Genomic DNA, 25,923 nt, shown 5'->3' with positions numbered 1-25,923 from the left:
CAAATTACATCCCCCCAGGACCAGCAACCCTTCTCCCGAAGGCCCCTGGCTCTCGGGTATGCCCTCGCCCTCCATGCCTTCCTCCCCTTTCACCCAAACATAGTCAAATGGAAACCACTGAGTTTTTCCCCCTCTGCTACCGATATTCAGAGATTAAGAATTCGTTTACATTTGGCTAAGTTCATGAGTTACTGGAAATCTGTATTCTAACCACCATTGCATAGACGCTTCACACACTCACACCTGGTCTCTTGGCCGTCAACATGAACGAGCATAAGTGACTCTCACAAAGAAGCAGATCTTCCACGCGTGCTCACAATCACACAGCGGGGATACCTAACGTATTTAAGGACAGCGAGGCCAGAGGCCAGGCGGACGGAGAGGTCAGCGCAGCCCTGCCGTGCCAGCCCCGCCCCACGCCCTACCTGCTGCTGAGACAAGCCTTCCGGCATCGGGGTGAGGATGGCTTCGGGGTGCTTGCAGTCCACGTCGATGAACACGTTCTGCTCCTCTTCAAGACAGGATCTGTGGTCTTAAAGGAAGACAGAGCGTGCTAGTCTGATGTTGAAATGGGGCGTTTATAACACTGCAGGGCAGTAAAGCTGCCGTCAGAGGGGTGCCCTTGGCAGACACCTCAGCCCCAAGCGGCCTTCCCACCCAGCGATGAGTCAAGTGAAGCTTTAACAAACCCAGAAAATAGCCCCTCCTACAAGGGGAACACAGAGTTTGTTGATATTTGAAGTTTTTGGTACTTGAAATCTAACTTCAAAAAGGCAGAGGTGTCATTTGAACACCTAGAAGGCAGAGTAGAAACACATATTTCAGTTTCTGAATCTATAACATAACCAAAATCAGAAGCAAATAAAGGCAGTTCTGAGTTACTCAGAACCAACACTCCACAGACAAAAACGAAGGGAGACTCAGTAACCTCCTGACTTTCTGCCTTTCTCATTAGAACTCTGAAAAAGCACAACTCCCCCCAGATCAAAAATTTTAGACCAAAACTAATTTCTAAGAACTTAGATGCAGCTAAGTAAGCTAAAGAATCCACAGAATGGCTAGAAACCAGAAAAGCATGGGAATTTTCAGGTAATATTGAGATTATCTAATTCAGAAAACTGTGAGGAGCTTTAAAAAAAACAGCACACAGGATCCTGATCCGAGCCTCTCTGCTCCGCCGCAGTCCGGAAGGGGCAGGAAACACGCCCAGGGGTCCCAGCACAGTGAAGGAATCCCTGTGATCATGTTCTGTGATGAATGACCATGCTGAGAACCCAGGGGCTCCGGGAGTGAGAGTGAGGGACCCCCATCACCCGACTGCTGGGAGGAGCCGGTTGGGAGGTGGCGAAATCTACCACCTGGGAGAATGCCCCCACTTTCTGCTGCGGGGAGAGAGTTCCCCCACCCCTTGCCCACCCGGAGGGGACCCAGTAAGGAAACGCACCCGCAGAGATGAAGGATTTGGTCCTGATGAAGGAGCGTCCCCGCTTCACGGCGGCCTTTGTCTTCTCCAGCCCATCCTTGGTGCCCTCTCTCGCGGCCCGCACCAGTTTCTGCATCTGCAGGGAAGGGGGTCTGGGTGAGGGGAGCAGCTCGGTAAAAACTCCTTGTTGCTCTTAATCCATTTTAAAAGAATACTGTCAAGTAGTCTGGTCTTGAAACATCTGAAATTGGCTTTTTGATCTGGGAGAGCTTTCTTGGCTGTTGTGTGGGGGGGATGGGGAGGTAGTTTGGGGCTGTTTTGGTTTCACTGGTTAAAAAAAAAAAAAGGAAAAAGAGACTTTAAAAAAGAGCCCTTTCTTAGCATAGTTTTTAAAATGTGTCCTTCTGTGTTTAAAAGTTGACCTTCGTTTTTATTACAAACACTTGCCAAGAGCCTTGGAGAAGCCTGGGTGTGGAGAAACAGAGGGCACGGACGTCAGGGGGTTTGCCCGAGGTTAAAGGGCAGATCGCAGGATACAGGGGAGCCGCCAGCTGGAGACCACCCCCGGCCGGCCCAGTGGCTCACAGGCTCTTTATACTGACCACTCCCAGGACCCACTATGCCTGCGGGAATACCTGCCAGGATGTGGACAGAGAGACGGCCAGCCCACAGGAAGGACCGGCAGAGCCCACCTCCCACCACAGGGGAGCATGCTCACTCTGGTTCCCGGGGGCAGGTCCCGGCACAGTACTTAGACTGGCCACCAGTGTCCAAAGCGCCCAGCCATGTGCCTTGCGTTTTATCCACTTTTCTTGCCCTTTAGAAGCTAACCTTGATGGTACTGGCCATCCGGCACCAAGTGATTGATTGTTTAGAGAAAATCCAGATGGCCTCTTACGACACAAACCCCTTTAGTCCGTCTACGGTGCCTCCCTACCCGTCCTCCTGTGATCCTCCCCGGGGGGCGGCGGCTGTTCAACACCTGCCAGCTCACCCCCTGTGGCTGTGGCCAGGGCCTCCCAGTGCCAGGCCTCCAGGGCCACCGCCTGGTTGTGCATTTGTCCAAAGTGCCGCCGGCCAAGGGGCTCTTGGGGGCTGAGGCTCGGCTGACCCAGCAGTTCAGCCCAAGTGTGCATCCCAGATGCAAGAGCCATGCCCCTGCAGGTTACCCACTCGTGGGGCCGCCAGTCTGGCGCTGGACACGCGTAACTGCAGCCCAAAGTGACTCTACAGTTCCCCTCTGTCCCTGCGCCTTAGCCGGCCTCCCTGATGCGCACCTGGCCTCCCAGCCAACTCGACGGAAACCAAGCCCAGGTCACGCTGTCTGGCCAACCCCAACCCCAATGTCCTGTACCCCACCACCACCCACCTTCGCCAGGTCAAACACGGCCAAGCCACTTCTGCCTCCGCTCCTGCACCCCTTTAACCAAACTTGGCCGCGTCCGGAGACCACCGTGGACAGCATCCGGCCACCCCCTTCTCCACAGTGCCCACACCCTGCAGGTGCACCCGACTGCTCAGCTGCCAGGCACCTCCCCTTAGCTCCTTCCCCACAGTCTCCCTGGATCCTCCCTCCTCCTGCCAGACACGGCCTACAGCCCGGCTCCATCCACACTCCCTCCAAGTGAAGCCACACAGATGCCGGGGTCCGTGGGGAGGGAACAGCTGACTGGGGCCCCATGGCCACCAGCCACACGCCGGGCCCCGCTCCCCTGCATAGGACAAGTCGCCCCACTCTGCCGCTCACGGCACTTCCCACTGTCCTTTCCTGAGTGTGTCCATCTCTTTGCTGAGCCAGTCTCCCTCACACACTGCCCTGTGCTGCCCAGAAACCCCCAACGGCCTCCGACTATCCCCGGGGCTGCCACCTGTTTCCTGCCCAGGGACCAGCCTGATGCCGAGCCGAAGGAGATGCTATGATTCTGGGGGCTTTGCTCCTGAGTTGAAAGTTGTGGAGCACAGCGGTGGCATTTACAGGGATGTTTCTGAATGAACACCTGCCTCAGGCAAGTGCCCTTCAACACCTGAACAAACGACAGACATCAGAAGGATGGCAAATCCAGCTGAAGTGAAGTTACTTGACAGTGCTCTTTTAAAAACCATCTCAGACAGCAGACGCCACGACATTCAAGCCGGCAGTTCTCAGCTCTGCGGTCTCAGGAGCCCTTCACGCTTACAAAGTCACCAAGCAGCCCCAAGGGCTTCGGCTCACCTGGTGCATTTGTCTGTATTTATTGTCTAAGGAGTTGAAATTGAGAAAAAATGTTGAATATTTTTTAAATATTAATTTTATAAACAACAAAACTATTTAACTTTATCTTAGCTAGTAACATTTGATGATAAATTACTATGTTTTCCAAAACAACAAAAAAAGTGCATTGGTTTGCACATGGGGGAACCTGCCTCGAGTCTGGCGTGGAGTCAGAGGATCCCGCGTCCCAGCAGGTGTGGCACAAGCCAGGCAGGACAGAGGCAAAGGAGGTCCCGGAAATGACAGGAACCATCCACTGCCTGGATGGCCCTGGGGTTCCCTGGACCGCACCCTGAGAACCGCCGCAGCTCAGATGTGAGCTTGCTCATTAAACAACAGTCTGCTTCTGCAGAAGCATTTCCAGCGGGAACCACACACCTTCAGTTCATGTTTGTGCTTTAGCTGCTGAATCTCTACCGCGCCCACCGTGTTTGCCATCAACTCTCTCATCTTTCTCTCATAGTGCTCCTTTAAGCGGGTTAGGTCATGGGAGAGCTACAGCACAAAGAGACACAAGCTTTTCACAACACGCTCTTCCCGGCGCTTTCAGGCAGTCTTACATTGAGAGGACTTGAGCCGCATCTGGTGGGTGACGTTCACGCACCAACGTCCTCCTGCCCCAGGCCCCCCGTCCTAGCCCTCCGGCTTTCGGGAAATAAACACACGAGTGAGTAAAACATGTCAGCAGAGGGCAGACTCCAGGTGAGCCAGGATGGAGACTCCTCTGTGCTGAACCAGAGCAAGTAAACGCACAGAAAAATCTGGGCACCAGCATGCGTCTACATTTTAGTGGATTTAAAGTGACCCAAAATGTAGAAATACATATAAAATTATTCCTGTATGTCAGCACCAAAGCAGAAGAAACTTGAGTTCAGCACTGAGAGGGGCATGGTTTGGTAACAGCCATGTCAACTTTTAAGTCTCCAGACTGACGTGACTTCCTCTGCAGCTCCTGGGGCGGGGTGAGGTCTCAAAACTCTGTCCTCGCATCATGACAGACGTCTCCAACGTGCAACCCAAGGCCTGCGCCTTAGAGAGTGTGGCCCATGTTCCCCAGACAAGGACATCTGGGCAATTTCTGATCCAATCTAAGACTGTGTGGGAGATCAGTCTTCTTTGGCAGTTTTTGAAACATGACTCTTTAAACCAGGGAACTAGGGACTTGTTACAGCATCGCCTGTCCTGTCCCAGGACGCTGCCTGCTGGCCCCCGTGAGGGCTCTGCGCTCGCGGCCGCCCGACCCCCTCCGGCATGTTACTGTGGTGCATCTGGGAGCACGGGTTCGCCCGGACAGCCAGGAGGGCAGAGTCTCTGCCCAGAAATCGTGCTCACAGCTCACGGGCCATCGCTGGACCAAGACGGTTTGCACTAACCCCCCGGCCCACTGAAGATGAAATTTAGTTAGGAGTTTCTTAACCCCTCTCCAAGGCCCCCACTGGGTGTGCCATCCTGCTGAAATCAGGCCCCAGCACCATACTGAAAACCTCCATTTAAATCTGGAACGCTGGGCTCAGCTAGAACAAGCCAAGTGTCACCTTAGTCACCAGCTGCGATTGAAACTATAGCTGTAACTTCACTTCCTGGCTAAGCCTCCGCTGTAATGACTCTGGTGACAGACGAGAGCCAGGTTCCTGGAAAAGCTTGTTAGTAATGCTGAATAGTTGGGGGACTTCCCTGGCAGTCCAGCGGTTAAGACAGCATACTTCTAATGCAGGGGGCATGGGCTTGATCCCTGGTCGGGGGAACTAAAGATCCTGCAAGCCATGTGGCCAAAAAATACATACATACGTAAGTATCAGGTAGTTGGGTTGACCACCAGCAGTTGGTAGAGCCTTCTTAAGTTTCAGGATGAGATTACAAAACACGTGAACCCCAGTGCCCAGAATGACCTATAAGCCACACATACATGGAGGCCATGCAAGGAGCCCACCAGATTGGTTACAGGGGCTCAGGCTGCCGTGACTCATGGTGATTTATTGATTGCGTTGTGAGGCACTGGCTGCAGCCTCTGTCCACGTGAGGCCTGCATGTCAACCTCACACAGAACACAGAGCCCCCTTGGACGTGACCGTGGACGGCTATACAAATCCCTCTTTCACCAACAGCCCAAACGCCAACACGAGCAGTGGGGGCGGCCAGTCACCACCAGCCACCAGGCCCCTCAGTGAGCAGCGCTCCGGTCCCCACTTACACCCGCTGGCCCTGGCGTCAGCCCGGAATCCACTCCTTCAACCCGGACCCTGGTCTCAGGACTGTCCCGCTGAGGGAGGAAAGTGCCCAGCGGGGTGGGGCCTTTGTCCTGTAACATCCTCTGTAACACCTTCTATTTTTACCTCTTCCTGTTTGTGCTCAGAACGCCGAGGACCACGACATTCTGTAAAGGACAGTGGGCTGCGCCGTGTCCACCGGCCAGGCTCTCCATGCAGCCGGCTGCGCACTAGCAGCGCTGTGTGTACACAGCACAGATAGCCAGGGAATGCCTCCTTACTTCCTGAATGCTCAGGACAGGGAGCTCGTTCGGGGCCTGTTGAGGGATTCCATTTATGTAAATTTCATTTTCTCATCCTGCCAGGACTGTACTGTATGAGATAAAGGGCCTCTTCTCTTTTGCTAACATCAGATGCTTTCTTCAAAGTACACATCAACATCTTAGAAAACAATCATGTAAAGACTATGTGAACGAGGCAACCCCTTCTGGTCCTGGCCACACGCCCGTGTGAGCACGCTGTCCCCCAGCACATAGCCGGGACACCTGCCTGCTTCCTGTGGTCGCCACGCAGGAAGGAGCGGGGGACCCCGCTCCTGCTCTCCGAGTCGCTCTGCTCCTCGTAGCTCTCGAACTCGCTGGAGCTCCACCCGTACTCCAAAGAGCTGTGGCCGCCTTCATCTCCATTCTCCACGTCGTCATAAATCATTTCATCTGAGTGCAAAAACACCAAATGAAGAAATAAATTGCAGAACTCAATTAAAATGCAGAACTCCTGGCTACTCTGTGCATGTCTGTCATGTGAGAGCGTCACTGAGAGCTGGGGAGGAGACACCCGGGAAGAGCTTGGAGGAGCAGTGGAGGGGCCTCGGGGGGAGACCCCTGGCAGTGATGGGTGGGGGCAACAAAACTCTGACAAACCCCCAGCCCCATCCACATCCAGAGGACCACTGGTCTATGAGAAGCCACCACAATTATACCAAATGATTTCTTGCCCGTAGAGAACTTTTGATGAAGGAAAGATATTCTTTAGATAGATACGTGGAATATAAAGAGATTACACAGACTGACAGATCACCGATAGATGATAAAGATAATCAAATATGAACGAAAGTAAAGCATATTACAAACAACTGTAAATTCTTTTGTGCTAAAATTAGCCCATAAAACCTATAACCTGTTGCATGCATGCATGCATGCTCAGTCACTTCAGTCGTGTCTGATTCTGCAATCCCATCGACTGTAGCCCACCAGGATCCTCTATCCATGGGATTCTCCAGGCAAGAATAATGGAGTTGGTAGCCATGCCCTCCTCTAAGGGACTCTTTCTGAACCAGGGATCGAACCTGGGTCTCCTGCTTTGCAGGCAGATTCTTTACCGCTGAACAACTGGGGAAGCCCATAAACTGTTACTGCATTTAAACGTCTTTATCATATCAGTCATTTCAAAATTAGTGATGAGCATGTCTGTTCACGCCTCCAGATCACGACAAAGGTGCTGCCCGCACAGGGGCACCTGGCCTAACAGAACAGCCGACATCTCCAGCAGGGGCACTATTGGCCCACCTGCCATTAGCGTTTGGTTTTTGAGACCCCAGATCATCCTGTTTGTGCCGGGAGAGCCCTACCAGGGAGGATCAATTATCCCAAAATGCAGTTCAAACCTGGCTTTACAGAAACTAGCCTTTAGTCCCCATGTTGCTTGTAGCAGGTACTTAAATACTACCCAGGAGCACACTTACTGTAAAGATCCAGTAGGTTTGTTTATAAAGAGGCTAGAGGGTCTCCCGTCCTGCTGGGTCTTGGGAGGCAGCCTCTGTTAGCTGAGGCTGTAGCAGCTCCGGGGACCTGGTCGCCTCCAGAACACTTTTGGGATGAATAAATGAGTCCATGCTTTTAAATATGAAGTTTGCTGTCAATTTTAAGAATATGTCCTCCATGAGGCTGGGAAGGTTCTGTCAGGAGTTTTAACACCAGAAGGCCACTGCATGGCACCAACTGCCTTCTAAGCATATGATTTCTGTCATTCACCTGGTCCCCTGGGAAATGACACTGAACCAGCCAATGTTGGAAGACACCTGAACTCTGGAGACACACCTCCAGGGCTAGGATGGGCTTCAGCTTGCTTGCTGGGCATGAAGTCCTGACCTTTCATCTGGGTCGTTGGGCATCAGGCTTTCTGAGTGCAGGGGCTCTAAGTCTGAGCTAACAACCTCCGAGGGTCAGAGGCGGTCCACTCACCCGTCACAGCTTTCTGCTGCCTTCTGTGGGTTCAGCACCCCTTTCCCATGAAATGCAACACGGACCGTTCCTCTGGGCTCTACAGGCGGTCCAGTTCCCCAACCTGTGTCTGATGCTGCCTGTGTCTCTCTAAAAGGACAATACTCTGGCCGGATGTGGAAATCTGGGTCAGAACACTGCATTTTCTTTAGCAGTTTGGGAACATTATCTGCCTGTCAGGAAGTATGCTGTTCTTCCCGAACTGCGGCTCCTCCCGGGTGGCGGCGGCTCCTCTCCCGCTGCTGTTAGGTTGGTCATGGTGGGGCTGTGCTCAGCAGCTCAGCTGTAGGCACCTCTGTGTGCATTCACACGTGAGCCTGCTTTGGCTCTGTATTTGTATAATCTGGGAGCTTACGTCTGTAATCCCGGAAAATTCTTAGTAATCCCTTCTTCCATGACCTCCTGTGTGTCACCTGCTACCTCCCGGCCTCCACGCCTTATCTTTCCATTTGTATTTTCACATCTTTAACTCCTCCTGCTTCTTTTAGGTAATCGAGATAGTCATCCAACCTCCAGGGTCGGGTGTGAACACACGCACAGGTGTGCACACACAGCGTTCTACCCCACGGCATCAACAAGACACTGAAACCTTACAAAACGCGACCACAGACGCGCAGGGACTGTGCGCCTAGGGGCTTCGCCTGCCCGCTTCCATCTAAACTGCAGCCCGTTAAACTCAGTTCCAGACGAAACCAAACCTGGCTCAGAGTCTGAATTTTCTCTTGGCACGTCGTCATAAATGGCTTCTTCCGGATCTGGAAGGAAAGGAAAGGAGACTTTAAAACTGACCCAGACGCAGAGAGAGCAGTCTGCACTCGCGGGGCCCACGGCCTCCGGCGAGGCTTCAGCCACTCGGAAGCTTGTTTTACGGGGATGGTAACTGACGGGGCCCCACCGGAGCGCAGGCATTGTTCTTAGGGCAGAACACTTCCTGGGGAAGGAACGACGGCTCTACATGGAGCGGCTGTGAAACATCTCCAGGAAGAGGTTTATGGCCTCCTGGTCAAAGTATTCCTTTTTTTCGTTTGTTTTGTGTTCAATTACACATCTTTATAAGCATTTTTAAGTTACTGCAATTAATGTTTTCTGACGGGCAAAACACACAAAGGTGGCGTGTAGTCTCAGAAACAGAGGGATAGATTCACTGCTGCTCTGAGTAGGACTCGGCTGACAGCGTCATCTCGTTTCCCGCGACTGCAGATGAAAGGCAGCCACGTGCACGTATGAAGATGTGCAACTTTTAGGACAAAAACCTCTAAAGCTGTACTACGTGAACCACTAGTAGCCTAGGAAATTGTTTAAGGTGTTTCTTTTTTTAAAAAAGTAGGGATCCTCCACGGCTGACGTTCCATGTGCCTGACTCAGGGGTCCCACAGGAGAACAGAGTTGGAAACTCATGTACATATTTGTGAGAGCTCCATGCTCTGCAGGTAGCCCGACGAAATTACAGTGTGCTCCATCCAGGAACCCACAAAAGTGATGGTTACTAAGCAACAGGAGACAAAACCAGGTAAATACAGCCTCCCTCTCCTCTGACATGCAGCCACTGTCCCTTCCCACATTCCCGGGGTGAACGCACGGCCACGGCCCGGCGTATTCTTGGGTTGCTGTCAAAGCCCAAGTCAGAGACGCTTGCTGTCCCGAAATAATACGTTTCAACTGCAGCCACAGTATTTCCACCCCTATTAGAGCACGTGAGCGGCTAGTGGTGTACAGACCTCACGTTCGAATACAGTTATTCCACTAATGAAAACGAGTCATGGGAGAAAGAGTCAGACAGCTTCTACTTTGTAAATAAAATTGCTTGAGGACAGCGAGATGATAATTTAATCCTGTAATGATCCATATTTAATAGCCGCTCGCAGAAGAATCTACGTTTGCAGAGTTCTTTGTTTTGACAGTGTCATAATTAAAACAGAAATGAAACATTCCAGGGGAGAATTTAATAATTAGGATAATGTTTAGATGGTCGTACCTTGTGAGTCAATCGTATAAGACAATTACACAGACATTAGTGAGCCAGTGGATGGTAAAAGGGCTAATTAGAAAAGCAAGGTTACTTTAAAAATATTAAAAAACAAGCCTAGCTAAAATTAGTTCTGCTTTCTGCACCACACGTGGAATAAAAGGTCTGCCAGGCCACGCCATCTGGTCTGTGGGCTGGCTTAAACACCCACCACCCCTCTTCAAAATGGTACCATAAGAAAGCATCTGACTGGGGATCACGAGAAAGAATGCCTTGTTAGTGCCTCTGTCCCCAAATCTCTGGCTGTTATGACAAAAGATAAGATCAGTACTGGAATAAATCCATCAGCCAGGACGAGGGGGGTGCTGAGACGCAGAGAGCAGATGATCTGATGGGAGACAAAGCCATGGCTTCGTGGGGCCCGGGGAAGCAACTGCAGTCAGCGGTGGTCGGGGCTTCAGATGAACGGACATAGGACAGGAGAACAGCAGCAGAGCCGGACAAACACGCACGGCCCCTGGGGCCCTGGCGTGGTACTCACTCTCCATCCAGGCTGTGTTGGCCGGATCCGCGACCCAGCGGGCCAGGGCGCTGTCCTCCTTCTGATCTGGATCCTCACTTAAAGAACACACAAGAACATCGGGATGTTGAGAACCCCTCACACGTGTCTGGTGGGATGAAGAATGGTGCAGCTGTGGTGGAAAACAGTTTGGCTCTTCCTCAGAAAGTTAGACACAGGATCACCGTGTGACCCGGCGCCTCCGCTCCTAGGTGTGCAGCCAGAGGACGTGAGGGCAGGGGCCTGCCAGGCACCTGGCCGCAACGTCCACAGCAGCGTCAGCACGGCCGCTGGGAGGTGGCCGTCAGGAGAGGAGGAGATAAACAAAATGTGGTGTGTGTGCACAATGGAACGGTACCAGGCCTTCAACAGGAAGGAGATTCCAACACACACTGCAGTATGGATCACCCTCGACACATGATGCCAAGCCAATGAGCCAGACACGGAAGGACAAGCACGGCACGATTCAGATCATATGAGCACCTAGGACAGGCAAGTTCACAGAACGTAGAACAGAGGCCTTGGGAGCTGGGAGGGGGCACCTGGGTTATGGTATGAAGGGCGAGGCTTCTGATCAGGACGATGAAAATGTTTCAAAGGCAGAGAGTGGTGATGGCTGTACGACTCTGTGAATGAATTTAATGCCACTGGATTTTACACTTAAAAATGGTTAAAAATGGCAAACTTTATGGTATGTATTTTTATTGCACTTTTAAAATGAATAATGCCATATACTGAAAACTACAGGATGGTCCACTTTAAATAGGTGAAATGTAGTATGGTATATGAATTATAACTCGATAGAGTCGCTTAAAAGCAAACACACCTACCATGCAGCGAGCACGCTGCCATGCTAGGCGGTAGGTTCTCTAGAACGTGGTAAAACCTGGTCTTTGTATTTGAAGTATTCAGTCTGGTAGAAGAAAGGGACACAGGAGATAACGTGAGAGCACAAAGCAGTCAATCACAATGCAGGTGTGTGCACACGGCTCTGGAAGCACAGAGGGGGACGGTTTCATGAAACGAGACACTTAAGCTAGAGTTTTGGAGGGTGAGTAGGAGTTTGCCTGGAGGCGGGGATTCTCCTGGGAATTTCAAGCAGATGAAGCAGCATTTGTGAAGGCAAGCAGCATGAAAGAAACACCCGTAATCAAATCAGTTTCAAGGATTTCAGATGAAAGCTGGGTCAGACAAAATTAAAAATCCTTTCTCCCCGTTGGGACTCTTGAGAAACGTAACAAGGTCAAGCATGTTGTCCAGCTCTATCTGGTCGTGAACCCAGTTTCTCTTTATCCACAAAGTGTCATATTAACGTCTGAAAGAATCCTGGGGTTCAGGAAGACCTGATCTCGGGGTCCCCGGGTGAGAAGGCAGAGGGAACACAGGACAGAGGGACCAAGGGGTGGGGAGGGGCCTTGGCAGTGAGCTCGGATTCACAGCACTCGGCACGTCAGGGAAGGTCCAGGCCTCAGAACACCTGGAACACGAGCAAGATACCTGTTCGCTGGATCCTCAGAACTCAAGGAATTCAGCTGGCTGTCTTCTGCCGCTTCCTGTGTCTCTGCCAGGAGAGGAAAGTTCACACTGTTCACGCTTGAAAGACACGTCTAGGGACTTGCTTTTTACCCTTTAAATGGTTTCGTACTTTCCTTTCTCATCAATGAGAGGCTTATCTTATCGTAAAGAGGATCGACTGGCAGATTTAAACTCTTCAACTTTTAGATAAAATGTACTCCAACAGGACGCCGATAAAGAGTGACACCCAAAGGCCTCATGAGCCAGGCTGCAACAAAGTGGTGCCCAAACGAATCAAGCCAGAATCGAAAACTAACACCATGGGAATCTGCAATTATGATCCACTTGAAAATGTGTCCACAGGACAAGCTCTAAAGATTCTCAAGCGTGAAAGATTCTGAAGTTGGTGAAATTTGATAACCAAACTGCATGTTCCCCTCAGCTGTCTTAACTTGGCAGGAAAAAACCACTTTCCTCAGACTTCACACGTCTGTCCTGATAGCACGTCTGAGAGGCCACCGTCCCCCAGGCATGCTCCTGCCATCAGGACGTCTAGCCCGGGGCGGTCCTCACGCATGTCCTGACACGGAACAGGGAAACAGACCCGGTGAGAGCGGGACAGCTCAGCAGAGACGCCGACACCGGCCCATCCTGGACAGAACCCGCTGCGCTCGAACCCGGACGTGTGACCGGGCGGGCGCCGGGGGAGATGCAGCCGCTGCCCGAGGGCCTCGGCTGGGACAGCGGGGTGCTGCCCCCATAGAACCCCGTAGCCTGAAGGTTCACGGACAACGGCCTGAAGCCTGGACATCCAAGGTCAAGGCGCCAGCATCTGCTCGGGCCCCTTCCGTCTCACAGACCGCCTTCCCGCCATGTCCTCCCATGAGGAGAGCTGGGGGCTCAGTGGGCTGTGTCATCGGGCGCTAAACCTACGCGCAGGGCTGCACCCTCAGAACCTCATCACCTCCTGACACCATCACCTTGGGGGCCAGGTCTCAACATGCAACTCTGAGGCAGACACACAGTCTCCTTTTAAACCTGAAAACCCAAGCTCTGCACAACCAGCTGAGGCTGAAGCAACACAGCCAGGGCGGGTCTGTAGAGATGACTGACACCGGCTTCATGAGCCACGTCCTCGAAGCTACCTGCCAGCTCCTTCCCGCTAAGCAGAGGTGCCGCTGTGCCTCTGACAGCCTCACAGACCTGGGACCCGTTGGGACCCGGGCCCCCGACGGCCCTGTCACAGGCGCGGGCTCAGTCTCCCTGCACCTGCCCACCATGCCGCCGCTTCTCAAGGAGCCTCTTGATTCTCCTGGACACCAACCTGCACTCCCGGATCCCTCCCCCCAGCCATGAACTGGGGCTCCAGCTGGACAGTCTGATGGCAGAGAGCCTGTCACCCATGAAGGGATGACACGAGGGCACAGAGACACACGACGTGGACAGTGCCGCCCACAGGCACAAGGTGTGGGGGCGTCTGGGGGAAGGAGGCCAGGGGTGGGGACAGAGCCCAGGCTGCTCCACAACACTGCAGACAACACTCCAAGCCTCTCCTTGACCGGTCCCCACTGAGCAGCCGGGGCACAGTCTCAGGGCCCCCTACCTGCGGGGTCAGCGGGTGGGGCAGGCAGCACGGGGCTGGTGTAGGCTGGCAGCAGCAGTGGCAGGCTGGAGGGCACGGCATAACCGCAGGGCACTGGCACCAAGTACCCACTGGGCACGTGCAGGCCCCCACCCTCCCCCTCGGCATCCGGGTCTGGGGGTGGCGGCTGGTCTTCCTGGAGGGGCGTGATGTCAATGACGGAGTAGGGGTTGACTCTTGACGGGACCCCGGGTTTCAGTGGTTCCACTCCAGGTCCTTTTTCACATCCTGAGGATGAAAGGAGACTGTGGCAGACACGCCCGGCTGTGCAAGACTTGGCTGACACGCCCTGCTGGCCCGGGAGACCCCAGGCCTGGGAGCACGGTGCTTTGGGGCATCCGAGGGGTGAGCGTGACCTTGGGAACCAGGGGCACACAGCCTGGCTGAGCCCAGGGCAGCTCCTCCACTGAGACGAGTAGGTTAGAAGCTGCCAGAAGTGGGGCATCATTAACCACATGGAGAGCTGGTGAAGGTACCAACCAGACCATTGGACCGAATAAAAGTGACCAACTCCACCTCCAGACTTTAAAACACAAATTAAACTTGTACATTTCATATCAAATAGAATTATTTTGAAATAACGTTTCATGTAAGATAGTGACAAACTATGATGAGGCCATTTTTATTAGGAAAAAACATACCTGTTTCTTCCAGAACATAAACAGAAAAAAACATGGACAAGATTGAAAACCACAGAAAACAGAACAAAGAAGAGAAATCTTGGCCAAACTTGAATCAAGTCATTTCTGTCCACAGCACATCACAGACATATGATAGATTTTGGGCTCCTGGACCCTACCTTCCCCTGGACGGTCTAACCCGCAGGTGGGCTGGCTGGTCCCTGGGTGGTGGCCGGAGGATGCACAGGGTCCCGCGGTGGCGGCAGTGGCAGCGGTGGCAGGAGCGTCTGCCCCAGCGTCCCCTGCCTCGGCAGAGCCCGGAGCCTGCCTGTCGGCCTCTGGAGCTTCGTCTCCGCTGTCCAGATCGAGCTGTTCCCCCTCCTCCTCCTCCTCCTCGTTGTTATTAGTGTCATACTTGACTTCATTCTCTGAAGTTGAAGATCACGCAAATCACACTGTTAGTGTTTATTACCAGGAGAACGACTTCCTCTCTCCTGAACACACGACAGGCAGTCAGCCAGCAGTGGGCACCCAGGTGGGCACCAGAGGTGTGATAGCGCTCCCCGCCCCCTCCAGGCCCCCACCTTTCTACTGGGAAAAGTCAGTGCCACCAGGCTTGGGGCATACATCTGTGTTTCCTCTTGGAAGGAACCTCAACTCACAGGCTGGGAAGAAAAAGCAGGCGAGACAGAAAGGAAGAGAAAAAGCCCTTGCTACGTTTTACACTCTGGTCTTAGAACCGCACGAGTAAAAATCAACTTGGAGTAACACTAAATAAGCCACCAGGCAAGGATCAAGTTCACTTCAGCAGTTCCTATGCAATCAGTGCAATGACTTCACCTGTTCTGTGCATTCTGGCAGCTGCGCATACCATCTTCAGGGTAAAGCTGTGAGTTACCTGTGTCAGCTGGGTTACGCTCTTTTGGAGGGAAAGAGAGGAGATGCAAAGATTTGCTGATACAAGAGTTTTTACATGACTCTTACATGACTCTTACAAACAATAAGATCCCTCACGCAGACTTTTAAAAGGAAAAAAAAAATCAGCTGAATCTAAAGGACCAGAACACTCACTGTATCTGCTGTAATCTCAGATCAGTAGAAGACCTCTAAAAATTTTTAAGAAAAAAGAAAAAATAGTATATGCTGGAATTAAAATGTGAAATGGCATTAAAACCATCTGTGTCTACCTGAGTTTTCTATACATTAAGTATAAAAATACTAAATAAATTGTACTTTAAAATACGTTGTTCTAAAAAGAAATGAGTGACGGTGGTCCCGGGAGACCCTGTGTCTCAGGTCCCACAGATCATGTTTTGTTCTGACCCCTCCCAGGTTATCTTAGCGCCCATGTAGTTCAATAAATTATAAAACTCTTCTCTTTGTAACAGTTTTCACCAATTTGATTTTAGGTGTGCTTCACCTAATTCTCGAAGTCCAGGGGCTGCATGGTGTAACCCCAAAGGAGAAGGGTGACGAAAGGCCAGCCCGTGGTTCTGACTCGCACCGTCATGAACCTCCACACTGCCCAGCATGACCCGTGACATCGCTAAGTTGAAACATCGCTTTTGTCAGGGTATTTAATTGGCATTATGTCCCTGTCACATTCATTTGGCAAGTGTGGATTTAAGGAAATGATGACAACTATACTTGGAAAATGTTCTGGAAAATTTTATTTTTCTCTTGAAGAGACTTCTTGCTCTAAGATGTGTTCACCAGTTTATTTCAGTGAATAAACTGAATACTTAATGATTTAGCAAAAAAAAAAAGGCAAGGAGGCAGGCAGGCAGCTGCAGAGAGAGATGGGAAGGAGAACTCTGTCAGGCCCAGCCTATCCCAGCTGCCCATAGCTCCTGGCAGACGAGGACCGAATGAATGCCGCAGTCAGCCCACACAGTGACGGAGGCCTGGAGTCGGGAGTGCTGGCTGGCAGGGAGGAAGCCAGGTAGGCTGTCCATCCTCGGAGGAGATAACCCCAGCACCGCTGACCCATTAATGGTTTTTAAAGACTTGTTACAAATTAACACATTAAGAGAAAAGACTAAAAGAATACTCATTTTTAAGGCCAGAGATCAAAGCTATATATATTGTTCCTGGGTTCTCAGACCACAGCTGATTAAATCTGCAAGCTTAACCCAACATATGATGTTTCTCCTGTTTCAGATGAAGGCTATTTGTTTTTAATTCCTTTTACTGTTATGAAGAAGAAGAGCTTTAAGAAGGACCAGGCTGCAAACAGACCAACCAACAAGGGGCTATTCATAGCGGGCCCCCCGCCACCTCCAGGCTCTGCGTGTCACAGCTGGGAGCAGGTCCCTGGGGGCAGCAGGGTCTGCAGAACAAAGCCCCCCCTCTGAAGGCCAGGCCCCTCCCCCGCTGGACACTGCCCGCTGTCCTTGCCTCTGCGTGAGCTCACTGCACATCACCAGGCAGTGGACGAGGACTGTCCTGAATCAGCATGGATATGGTGCCACTGATGACTTCCTTTCCCTGCCAGGACTCACTTTTTTTTGTTACTAATTACAGAAAGGTTTTAGTTTCTGGTGGCTTATTGTTGCTGTTCAGTCCCTAAGTTGTGTCCAACTCTGTGTGACCCCATGGACTGCAGCATGCCAGGCTTCCCTATCCTTTACTATCTCCTGGGGTTTGCTCAAATTCATGTCCCCTGAGTCAGTGATGCCATCCAACCATCTCATCCTCTGTCGGCCCCTTCTTCTCCTGCCTTCTATCTTTCCCAGCATCAGGGTTTTTTCTATTAAGTCAGCTCTTCGCATCAGCTGGCCAGAGTACTGGAGCTTCAGGTTCAGCATCAGTCCTTCCAATGCGTATTCAGGGTTGATCTCTGTTAGGATGGAGTGGTTTGATCTTGCTGTCCAAGGGACTCTCAAAGTCTTCTGCAGCACCACAGTTCAGAAGCATTTACAATCATTAAATGTTGAGATCTGCATCCTGAGACCCCCTGGACCACCTTGTAATGGTGTTTGCATCTGGGACTTGCATCTTCTAATTTGATTCTCTGAGCGCCTCTAGGGGCCCCACCTCTAAGAGTTTTAGGAATGTTACCTCCTGAGGTCAGGGCTACTCCAGTTCTGTCACCCCAAGAATGAGGCAAACTGATGCCAGGAGAGATGCACACATGTTCTCAGTCATCAGCCCGTGTGTCCTGAGGATGACATTCAAACCCGAGCAGCTGTTTGGGAAACCCTCAAAGCCACACACTTCTCTGCCGCACCACTTCTTCACAAATCCTGCTGCATCCAGACGATTTGACTTGGTGCCTAGGAAGCTTCTAGAAAAGGCCCAGGTCCCTGATGGCAGGCTGGACATGGATGGAGCTTTCCCACCTGAACACAGAAGGACACTACGTACAGAACGCCATGCCGCCACTGGAAACGACAGCTGTGAGAGCCTCGGACTGACATGGGAAATAATAAAGTCTTAAGAATAATGTAAAAACGTACAGTCAACAGTTTTAACAATGGATATTCAACAGTTACTATCATGTAGAAAAGAAATACGAATGAAAAGACAGAAACCTGATCAAAATACAGGTGTCGTAGTGGTGAGGGAAGCATGACCTCGATGATTTTTTAGCTCCCTCTTCACATTCAAGGGAATTTTTAGGAGGACAATTTCACTTTTATAATGGGGCAAATCATACCTAAAGTATCGCTGAATCATTAAGAAGGGGACTTCCCTGGTGGCCCAGTGGCTCAGACTCCACGCTGCCCATGCAGGAGGTGGAGGTCTGATCCCTGGTCAGGGAACTAGACCCTGCATGCCATGCGGCACAGCCAGTCTATTAGCCCCATTGCTAACTGTTACAGATGTTAATTACCCAGAAAGTCATGTAAGGATTAGAGTACTATCATGTTAAATGTGGCACCAACATGCTTCAACCCTGGTCTTAGCCCTAGTGTCCAGCCAGGAAACAGCCACCAGCTGCGGGAGATGGTGTGGGTTAGCAGCCTGCACACCTGGCGCCCTATGTCTGCACGACCTTCCAGGCTCCCCAGGGAACCCCCCCAGGTGGACCATGCCTGGAACAGAGCCCACACGTGCCCACCCACCTGCCCGCCGCCCACGCGCAGCCCGTTACCTTCTCGGGCGGGAGCTGGCGGGCCCGGCTGATCCATGCTGCCACGGCCACCGTGCTCTGGGCTTTGGGGCGTGCAGGGCCGCAGGAGGAGGCTCGGCTGTCAGGGCCGGGCGGTGGTGGCCCTGGTGCCACTGGGTGCCCACGGACAGCCTGAGGGGAGGAAAAAGTGGGTGTTCATTGGTGGCTGCAGTGAGGACCGTAACCTCCCGGGAGTAACACTCAGGGCAAAGCGAGGCGGAGAAGAGACTCCTGGTGTCTTGACGGCACCTGGAACCGCACGCAGGAGGCACTGGCTGGACCCCTCCCTGCTCGGGATGCCAAGTCCCTGCTGAACCTCACACGTGTGCTGAGGGGGAAATGGACGCGAAAGCCCAAGCATTTTTCTTCTTCCTTCAACTAAATCTTTACCAGTTTGGGGTGAAGAGTTAGTTTCTGAGGACTGAGGAGGAGGCTAGCTGTTTTCTCAAGTCCTTTGGAGCGAGCGCGTCGGTGAACCCGCAGGCCTGGGCTGGATCCCAGGTCCTGCTTCATCCTTTCTATTTCCTGCCTTCCTATTTCCTCACAAGTGGTCTGAGATGCGTGCCACACCAGGCAGGCCACGGGAGGTCTGGTCCCACGCTCCCAAGGAGGCATCCTGTGAACCAAGGACACTGTTTACGGCGTTGATACCCCCAGACACCTGCCTGGGCTCCACCAGAACCATTATGGGAAGATAAACTTAACAGACGTGACTTCCTTGGTTCTCGGGGTCCCAGATGAGTGCCAGGGAAGGCCCCCACAGACGCCACACAACACTTAGAGACACCCTCTGGAAGAGGGACCGAGTACGGTCTCCAAACCATCATGACAACATGCGCAGACCACAAGGGTCAGGGGGCTCGAGGCCTGGGGGAGCTGGGACAGTAGCGGACAACCTGAGCCTTTCACCCTCACCAGCAGACACCGGCTTCCGACAGTGAATGCAACACCACTGCTTCCATATAAAGTCAGCAGACCCTCAGCCCACACCTGCCATGTCCTGCTCTGCAAGGTCACAGCAGGGAAGCACACATCACAGAGGTGTGTGCACACATACATACACATGTGCTCACACATGCAAAGGTGTGCACATACATATTCGTGTGATCGCACATGTACGCAGAGGTATGTGCAAACATACATACAGGAGTGTTTGCATGCACGCACACACAGATGTGTGCCTACGTACATAGACGTGCTCACATACGGGCACAGAGGTGTGTGCACATACATATATGTGTGCTCACACACGTGCGCAGAGGTGTGTGGAAGCATTACATACATGTGTGCTCGCACATGGGCACACACAGATGTACACACATACATATACTTGTGTTTACATGCATGCACACAGAGGTGTGTGCACACATCACATACACGTGTGCTCGCACGTGTGCACACAGAGGTGTGTGCATACACACATACATGCACATGGAGGCCCAGGAAGCTACAAGGAGGAAACAGGAGGAAGGCCAGGAGGACTTGCAGTCAGGAGAACACAGAAGGGGGTGACATCAGCTGATATATCATTTCCCAAGAGGAAATTCAAAAATGCCTGGGAGGAATCGAGGAAAGAAGAACCTGATGTTCTCAGGGCTCCTGGGGCGATAGGCGCTGCTGTCTTCACACCCTCACCACAGTCAGGGGTGGAGACACTGCCTCCCTCTCCCAGTGCAAAGCAGCCGAGTCCAGAGCAATCTGAGGACCCGCGCAGGCCCTGGGGCTGGCATCAGGGCAGAGCAGCGCCCGCGCACCACTCTGTGGGACCCTAGCCCCGTCGTCCATCGAGCAGACACCACTGGCCCACGGCCGGGCTAATTCAGAGAAGCCAGACGCACAGGCGCACCAGATCTCAGGGTTTTCCGAGTGTTACAGATTCCTTGGGTTTCTCTATTGCGTCGTTTACTCATCTTAAACCACACTGTACAAATCTCATTAATGCTATTTGTCCTACTTAAAATGCATAATACATAGTCTAAGTGATTTCCCCTTTTCCACTGCTAACACGGGACAAGACAAAAGAACACGCCAGTGTCTGTCTTGCTCTGGAGCCTGATACTACAGAACAACCACCGTTCACCTGCTGAGCTCCCAGGACACTGAGATGCACCACGCAGCCATCCTAGTCTTCCAACTGTGGACGAGAGGACGCCCGGGGCTTGTCCCCGGGGCACAGCTGGCACTGGGACCAGCCCCGGCACCCTGGTCTGTGTGTGTGACGTGTATGGAATTCAGAAGATCACGACACTCCAAAACCAGCATTGGCGGGAAACCACCTTCCTGAGAAGGAGACTGTTCAGGAAGCTCACGCACACAGGACCTGCCTCTGGGTTTGGGGGCCTGGGTGCCCGTGTCCATGCTCTGCTCCGTGCAGGCATCACCCTGGGAAGCTCACTCCCCGATGCTGGGCGGACGAGAGCCGGGTCTCCTCCCACCTTCTCTGGCCTCCCCGCAGCCTCGGGCCGGCGCCTGCTGCCTCCTGGCTGCCCACTGGGTTTGCAGACAGTGCTTTCGGGGACAGCGTGGAGCCCGCTTGGCCCACGACTGACCCAGGGACAGCGGACAAGCCTGGCCTTCTCACAAGCCCCCCCACCCCCGGCGGACGAGCAGCAGGAGGTAACACCGGTCTGGGCTGCCGGGCCCTGGGAATTATCACTGTCCTTCTCCAGTTTAGGGCTGTGGTTTCCAACAAAAGCCAGCACGTGTGATGGAAGCGGCCGCCTAGAAAGCCAGGCAAGGCACGGGGTGGGCCCACAGTGCGGCCAGGACTCCGCCTCAGAGCCTGGGCAGCTACAGAAGTGCCACCGTCACTAGCTTTTTTTTTGTCAGAGTTTCATGGAAATAGCCTGAGTCTTTGCTCCGGCGAGGTTTCCAGCAGCTGAGCCATCTCTGCAGATCTGCAGGGAGAGCGCCATGGATGCCCCAAGGGTCTGGGACCTGCTGCCTTTCCAGCGGGTATTTCCCCCGGGGGCTCGGGGTCCAGAGGGTGAGGAAGGGGGTGCAGTCGCCACCAACGTCATCCCTGCGGAGAAACAGCATGAGTACCTGGGATGCGGGAGCATATCTGGGGAGACCCTGTTCAGGGCTCCCCTCTGGCCCAGGGCCCCGGCATCGTCACTGTGAACCAAGATAAAGGGACGCCCATCAGCGGCTGCGGGGCTGGGGGCCGACGGCACTCACCCCCTGGTTGTTGGTGCCGCCCAGTCACACGAGGTGGGGCACAGATTATAGGCCGAGCCTGTGCCCAACCCACCCAGCTCGGGCTCCCAGAGTCCAGCCACCACAGACTGTGCTGAAGACTGTCGGGGGACCCAGGGTGCCCCACAAGGACTGGACATATGCCATGAGTTGGAGCCAACACACCTCAAACCCGGGGACAGGGCCTGGGGATGCTTGGATGCGGAATCCTGATGGGCTCACTGCCGCCAGGCCCGTCTCTGTCTAAAACCACAAACTTCCGAGCGAGCTCACGGGAGAAAGGCTCTATCTACCTCCACAGGGAGATCCAGGAGGGGAGTGAAAAGCTCACATATCTTGTTGGGAAGGCTCCATGAACTTAACTCTAAGTTAAGTCAAAAACACAACAAGCCTTTTCACTGAATGTTTTCGTAGATTTTTAAGTAAATGTGATGCTCACAGAAACAAGAATGAAGGAAGGAAGGAGAGTGGAGAGAGGAAGGGGAAAGAAGAAAAAGCAGCTCTCCCAATAAGCCAGGCCAGGAACGCAGCTGCCGGGGGATGTCTACTTGGTGACCATTGAACCTGACCACAGAGGGCACGGGGTGCCGAGCACCCTCAGGGCCCCGCTGTGGTGTGTCTTGGGTCGCCTGTTTCTCTGCTCACATCAGACTGAGGCCACTTCCATGAGGCCTGAGTCCGCTCCCCACCAAAAAAAAGAAAAAAGAGTGAATAGAAGCAATTTATTCCATGCAGCAGAGACTGTGAGACAGCAGCTAATCGGCAAATGTTCACTGTCTTTTCCAAATGGTGCTTCGCCCTGGGGATCAACCCCTGAGAACTCCTGGGAGGAGCGCTCACGGGGAACCATAGCCCACACCCTGCTGGCCACACCCGAGCCTCCTGGCTCTGCTGCCTTGGCCTCAAATCCTTACAAACCAACTTCCTCGTGCACACTTCCAGGTGCGAATCCCCTCACCTTGCAGACTGAGCTCCCATCCTCCCTCCCTGCTGTGGTGTCTCTGTGTCCCTCCATGTCTCTCCCTCTCTGTGTCTGTCCTGTATCTCGGTATCTCTGGCCTTGTCTCTGTGTCTCTGGCCCTGTCTCTACGTCTCTGTGTCTCCCTGTGTCTCTCCATGTCTCTCCCTCTCTGTCCTTGTATCTCGGTGTCTCTGGCCCCATCTCTGTGTCTCCCTGTGTCTCTGTATCTCCCTGTGTCTCTGTATCTCTCCATATCTCTCCCTCTCTGTGTCTGTCTTGTACCTCTCGGTCTTTGGCCCCATCTCTCTATGTCTCTGTGTCTCCCCCTCCCCCTTCCTGCCTGCTCTCTGATCTGCCAGCAGGAAGGGACACACCCCTTCCTTGGGAAGCCAATCCTGGGCGGGTCTGGTGACAGGATTCAATCCCAGGGAACCAGACGGGGAGGCAGGGACAGGAGAGGTGGACACTGTGGGGCTGGGGACACAGCTGGAGGAGCAGGGGACAGATGGCTGGGGGGACACAGGTGTGGCCAAAAGTCAGGAAATAGAGCCCCACTGCCGCCCTGGCCTCCACAGCAGCGCTGACCCCATCCCCATGTCTGCCCAGCCCCTCAGGGTGCAGGCTCCAGGACAGAGCTCTGCCACTCCTGTTGACCTGGAGGGGGGGCGGTGACAGCTCTACCCACGGTGTGCCCCCTCCCCGGGGAGTCACCTGGACCTCCCCAGACGCGGTCCCTATAGGCCCCATGCCGTGACACGCGGGACCACAGGAACCAACCTGTGGAGCTCTGGCTGCCGCCCACGCCATCATCCGCAGGCTTACAGGCGTGGAAACGCATTGACTACTCATCAGGGCCTCCGAACAAGGATCGGAGCCCAGAGCCATAGCTGACGCGTAGACTGCTTTCAGACACACCGAGGGCGGGGCAGCCCTGGGCGATGCTCCTCGCCCCTCCTGGTCCAGCTCTCCTCCCCTCAAACCTATAAACCAGCAACCTGCACGAGACTGGACACGGGGTGCCCCCCAGACCCAGCGGGCCCTGCCCCACACTGGTGCTGAGCCAGAGTCGAGAGTCAGGAGGACCACCACCCTGCCGCCCCCACCGAGGGCCAGGGGCCCAGACTTGCAGCCCAAATGCCCCCTCTATGGGCTCCTGAAGCCCTCCTGCCTCCAGACACAAACATGGGTGTCCACGGTCACGCAATCCAGCCCGAGAGCCTCCTCTCAGAACCATCTAGACACACGACCCCTTCCTTTCAGAACTCACCAAGGACAAAGTTAATTCTGCCTTTACTTGGCCACGTCTGAGAAATCTTTTCACAAAGCCAGTGTTACAGTCATCAAACAGGAGAAAGTCACCCCTGCGAAGGGGGCAGCGCCGACAGGGGGCGACACCCCGGGCCCTGTCACTGGCTGGAGCTGGCCGTCCATCTGTCCAGGCCTCCCTGTCACCTCCCCCGGCACACGGCCCAACCGAGGACAGGCCCCAAGCACACCCGCTAGGGGCAGTTCAGCACTTGTGCAAGGACCAAGAGCCCCGCGGACCAGGAGGAGGGGAGCAGGGAGGAGGGGAGCAGGGAGGAGGGGAGGAGGCCAGAGACGCACCCCCACCCGCCCCTCCTCCTGGGACCCACACGCCCAGCAGTTTCTTGCATAAAGTAAATTCCAGCTCTCAAAAATCACCCTGACAGACACGGCATCCCGCCTTGGGACGGAAGGAATTTGGGGAAACCCTGGGCTGACATCCAAGCCCCTGCCTTCTTTGCACGGGCACCTGCTGCCCGCCTGGTGGACCCATCTGAGGGGTCACGCTGCAGCAGGAGTGCCCCCTTATTTACGGGAAATGCAAGTAACTCCTCCCGCAGAGCAGGAAGGGCGCCGCGTGCACGTGTGATTACATCAGGCAGATGCAGGCGAAGCCGCTGTCCCCCCAGACTGGAGCCTTCCATCACGTGTCGGCGCAGCGGCCCGCCCAGTGTAGGGCAGCCTGGCCCCACCTGGTCCCTCCCTACGGACGCCCACCCACCCGACAACGGCTCGGACCACCCTGCAGACCGAGGGGGCACTGGGGGGAGCACCTTGCTGTGAAGCCCAGGACGCCCTCGACCGCCTGGCCTCCCCGGGGTCCCCACCCCAACCCACACACGGGGGAGATGGGCGCCAGGGTCCCCTGCCCTCCTGTTGGCCCAGACGGGCTGCAGGGACGCACACCCTGGAAACAATCTCTCCCCCTCGACTACCTGCGATTCACGTCCTAAACACTCCTGCCGTCTGGCAAACGCTGCACCTTTCATTCCTTCCTATTAAGTCACTGCGAGCAGCGCGTGTCTAAACGCTTTTCCAGAACAGAGGCCAGCGGCAGGCCCAGCAGGTTCCCTCCAGGCCCCAATCAGTTCTGGACCCGAAGCGGGACTCTGTCCTCCGCAGACCCCTGGGAGGTCTAAAATCGGCCTGGGTCTGATTTTAGTTCCAACAGAAGAGCGACCAAGGCCATGTCCCCCGGGACAAGAACTCTGACACCAGGCCTGGCCCCCGCACTGTCTGGCAGAAGGGCCCGCAGGCTGAGTCCCCAGCCATGCAAGCAACATCCGACTCAGCTTCTCTGACGGACGGAATCAGGGCTGCCCACTGGCCACTGCCCAGTCCAGGGCTTGAGAACAAAGCGTGCATTGATGTCTTATCAGTTTCACAGCGAGCGGGCTGCCGGGGCCAAGGCCACGTCCCCCAGGGGGAGCTGACGGTTGCACCAGCCCAAGCTCCAGCCCCACACTTGGCCTCCCGGCATCTCCCAGCCAGGCTCAGACCTGCACACGCAGGGAGTGAAAAGACACGCCGAATTCCTTCCATCAGAGCTCAGCGCTCCTTGCCCAGAAGCGGACTCTGGCTCCTGACTTGGAATCACATCTAACTCTGGAAATCCTGGGCTGTTTCTACACTGGCCCACACAGGCGTCCCATCCCCACCGCTAGGCAAATCCCTGCACTTCCAAGCCCTTGCATGCCACTGCTGAAGCAAGGCAGAGCACCCGCACAACTCCCTGCGCCAGAGACCCCGACATCCTCCTGGGTCCAAGGCCTCCTGGGCTTCCCCGGTGGCTCAGTGGGTAAACAACCCATCTGCAATGCAGGAGACACAGGTTCAATCTCTTGATCAGGAAGATCCTCTGGAGGAGAGCATGGCAACCACTC

General features: G+C 54.0%; 1 protein-coding gene and 1 non-coding gene across 5 annotated transcripts in view; both read right to left on the bottom strand.

The window, feature by feature from the left end:
• The window catches only part of ARHGEF10 (Rho guanine nucleotide exchange factor 10), a 61,637-nt gene that overhangs the window by 31,105 nt on the left and 4,609 nt on the right, over window positions 1-25,923 (bottom strand). For 3 of the 4 annotated variants that reach the window (XM_010820190.4, XM_010820191.4, XM_059882317.1), the window contains exons 2-11: window positions 18,559-18,708; window positions 14,642-14,890; window positions 13,804-14,070; window positions 12,183-12,246; window positions 10,668-10,744; window positions 8,859-8,915; window positions 6,431-6,594; window positions 4,053-4,169; window positions 1,445-1,559; window positions 426-532 (exon numbers count right to left, since the gene is read on the bottom strand). In XM_010820190.4, coding sequence (XP_010818492.2) covers window positions 426-532; window positions 1,445-1,559; window positions 4,053-4,169; window positions 6,431-6,594; window positions 8,859-8,915; window positions 10,668-10,744; window positions 12,183-12,246; window positions 13,804-14,070; window positions 14,642-14,890; window positions 18,559-18,595 — 1,254 coding nt within the window. In that variant the 5' untranslated portion in view covers window positions 18,596-18,708. The remainder of the gene's footprint in view (window positions 1-425; window positions 533-1,444; window positions 1,560-4,052; window positions 4,170-6,430; window positions 6,595-8,858; window positions 8,916-10,667; window positions 10,745-12,182; window positions 12,247-13,803; window positions 14,071-14,641; window positions 14,891-18,558; window positions 18,709-25,923) is intronic. The other variant, XM_010820192.4, reaches the window with a different exon arrangement.
• MIR10169 (microRNA mir-10169) lies at window positions 483-575 on the bottom strand. The gene has a single exon (NR_162200.1). It is a non-coding gene; the product is annotated as a microRNA mir-10169 (primary transcript).

This window comes from Bos taurus, chromosome 27 (genome assembly GCF_002263795.3).
Source record: "Bos taurus isolate L1 Dominette 01449 registration number 42190680 breed Hereford chromosome 27, ARS-UCD2.0, whole genome shotgun sequence".
Classification (NCBI taxonomy): domain Eukaryota; kingdom Metazoa; phylum Chordata; class Mammalia; order Artiodactyla; family Bovidae; genus Bos; species Bos taurus.
Note: the sequence above shows the minus strand (reverse complement) of the source record. Positions and strands in the feature narration are given on the sequence as shown.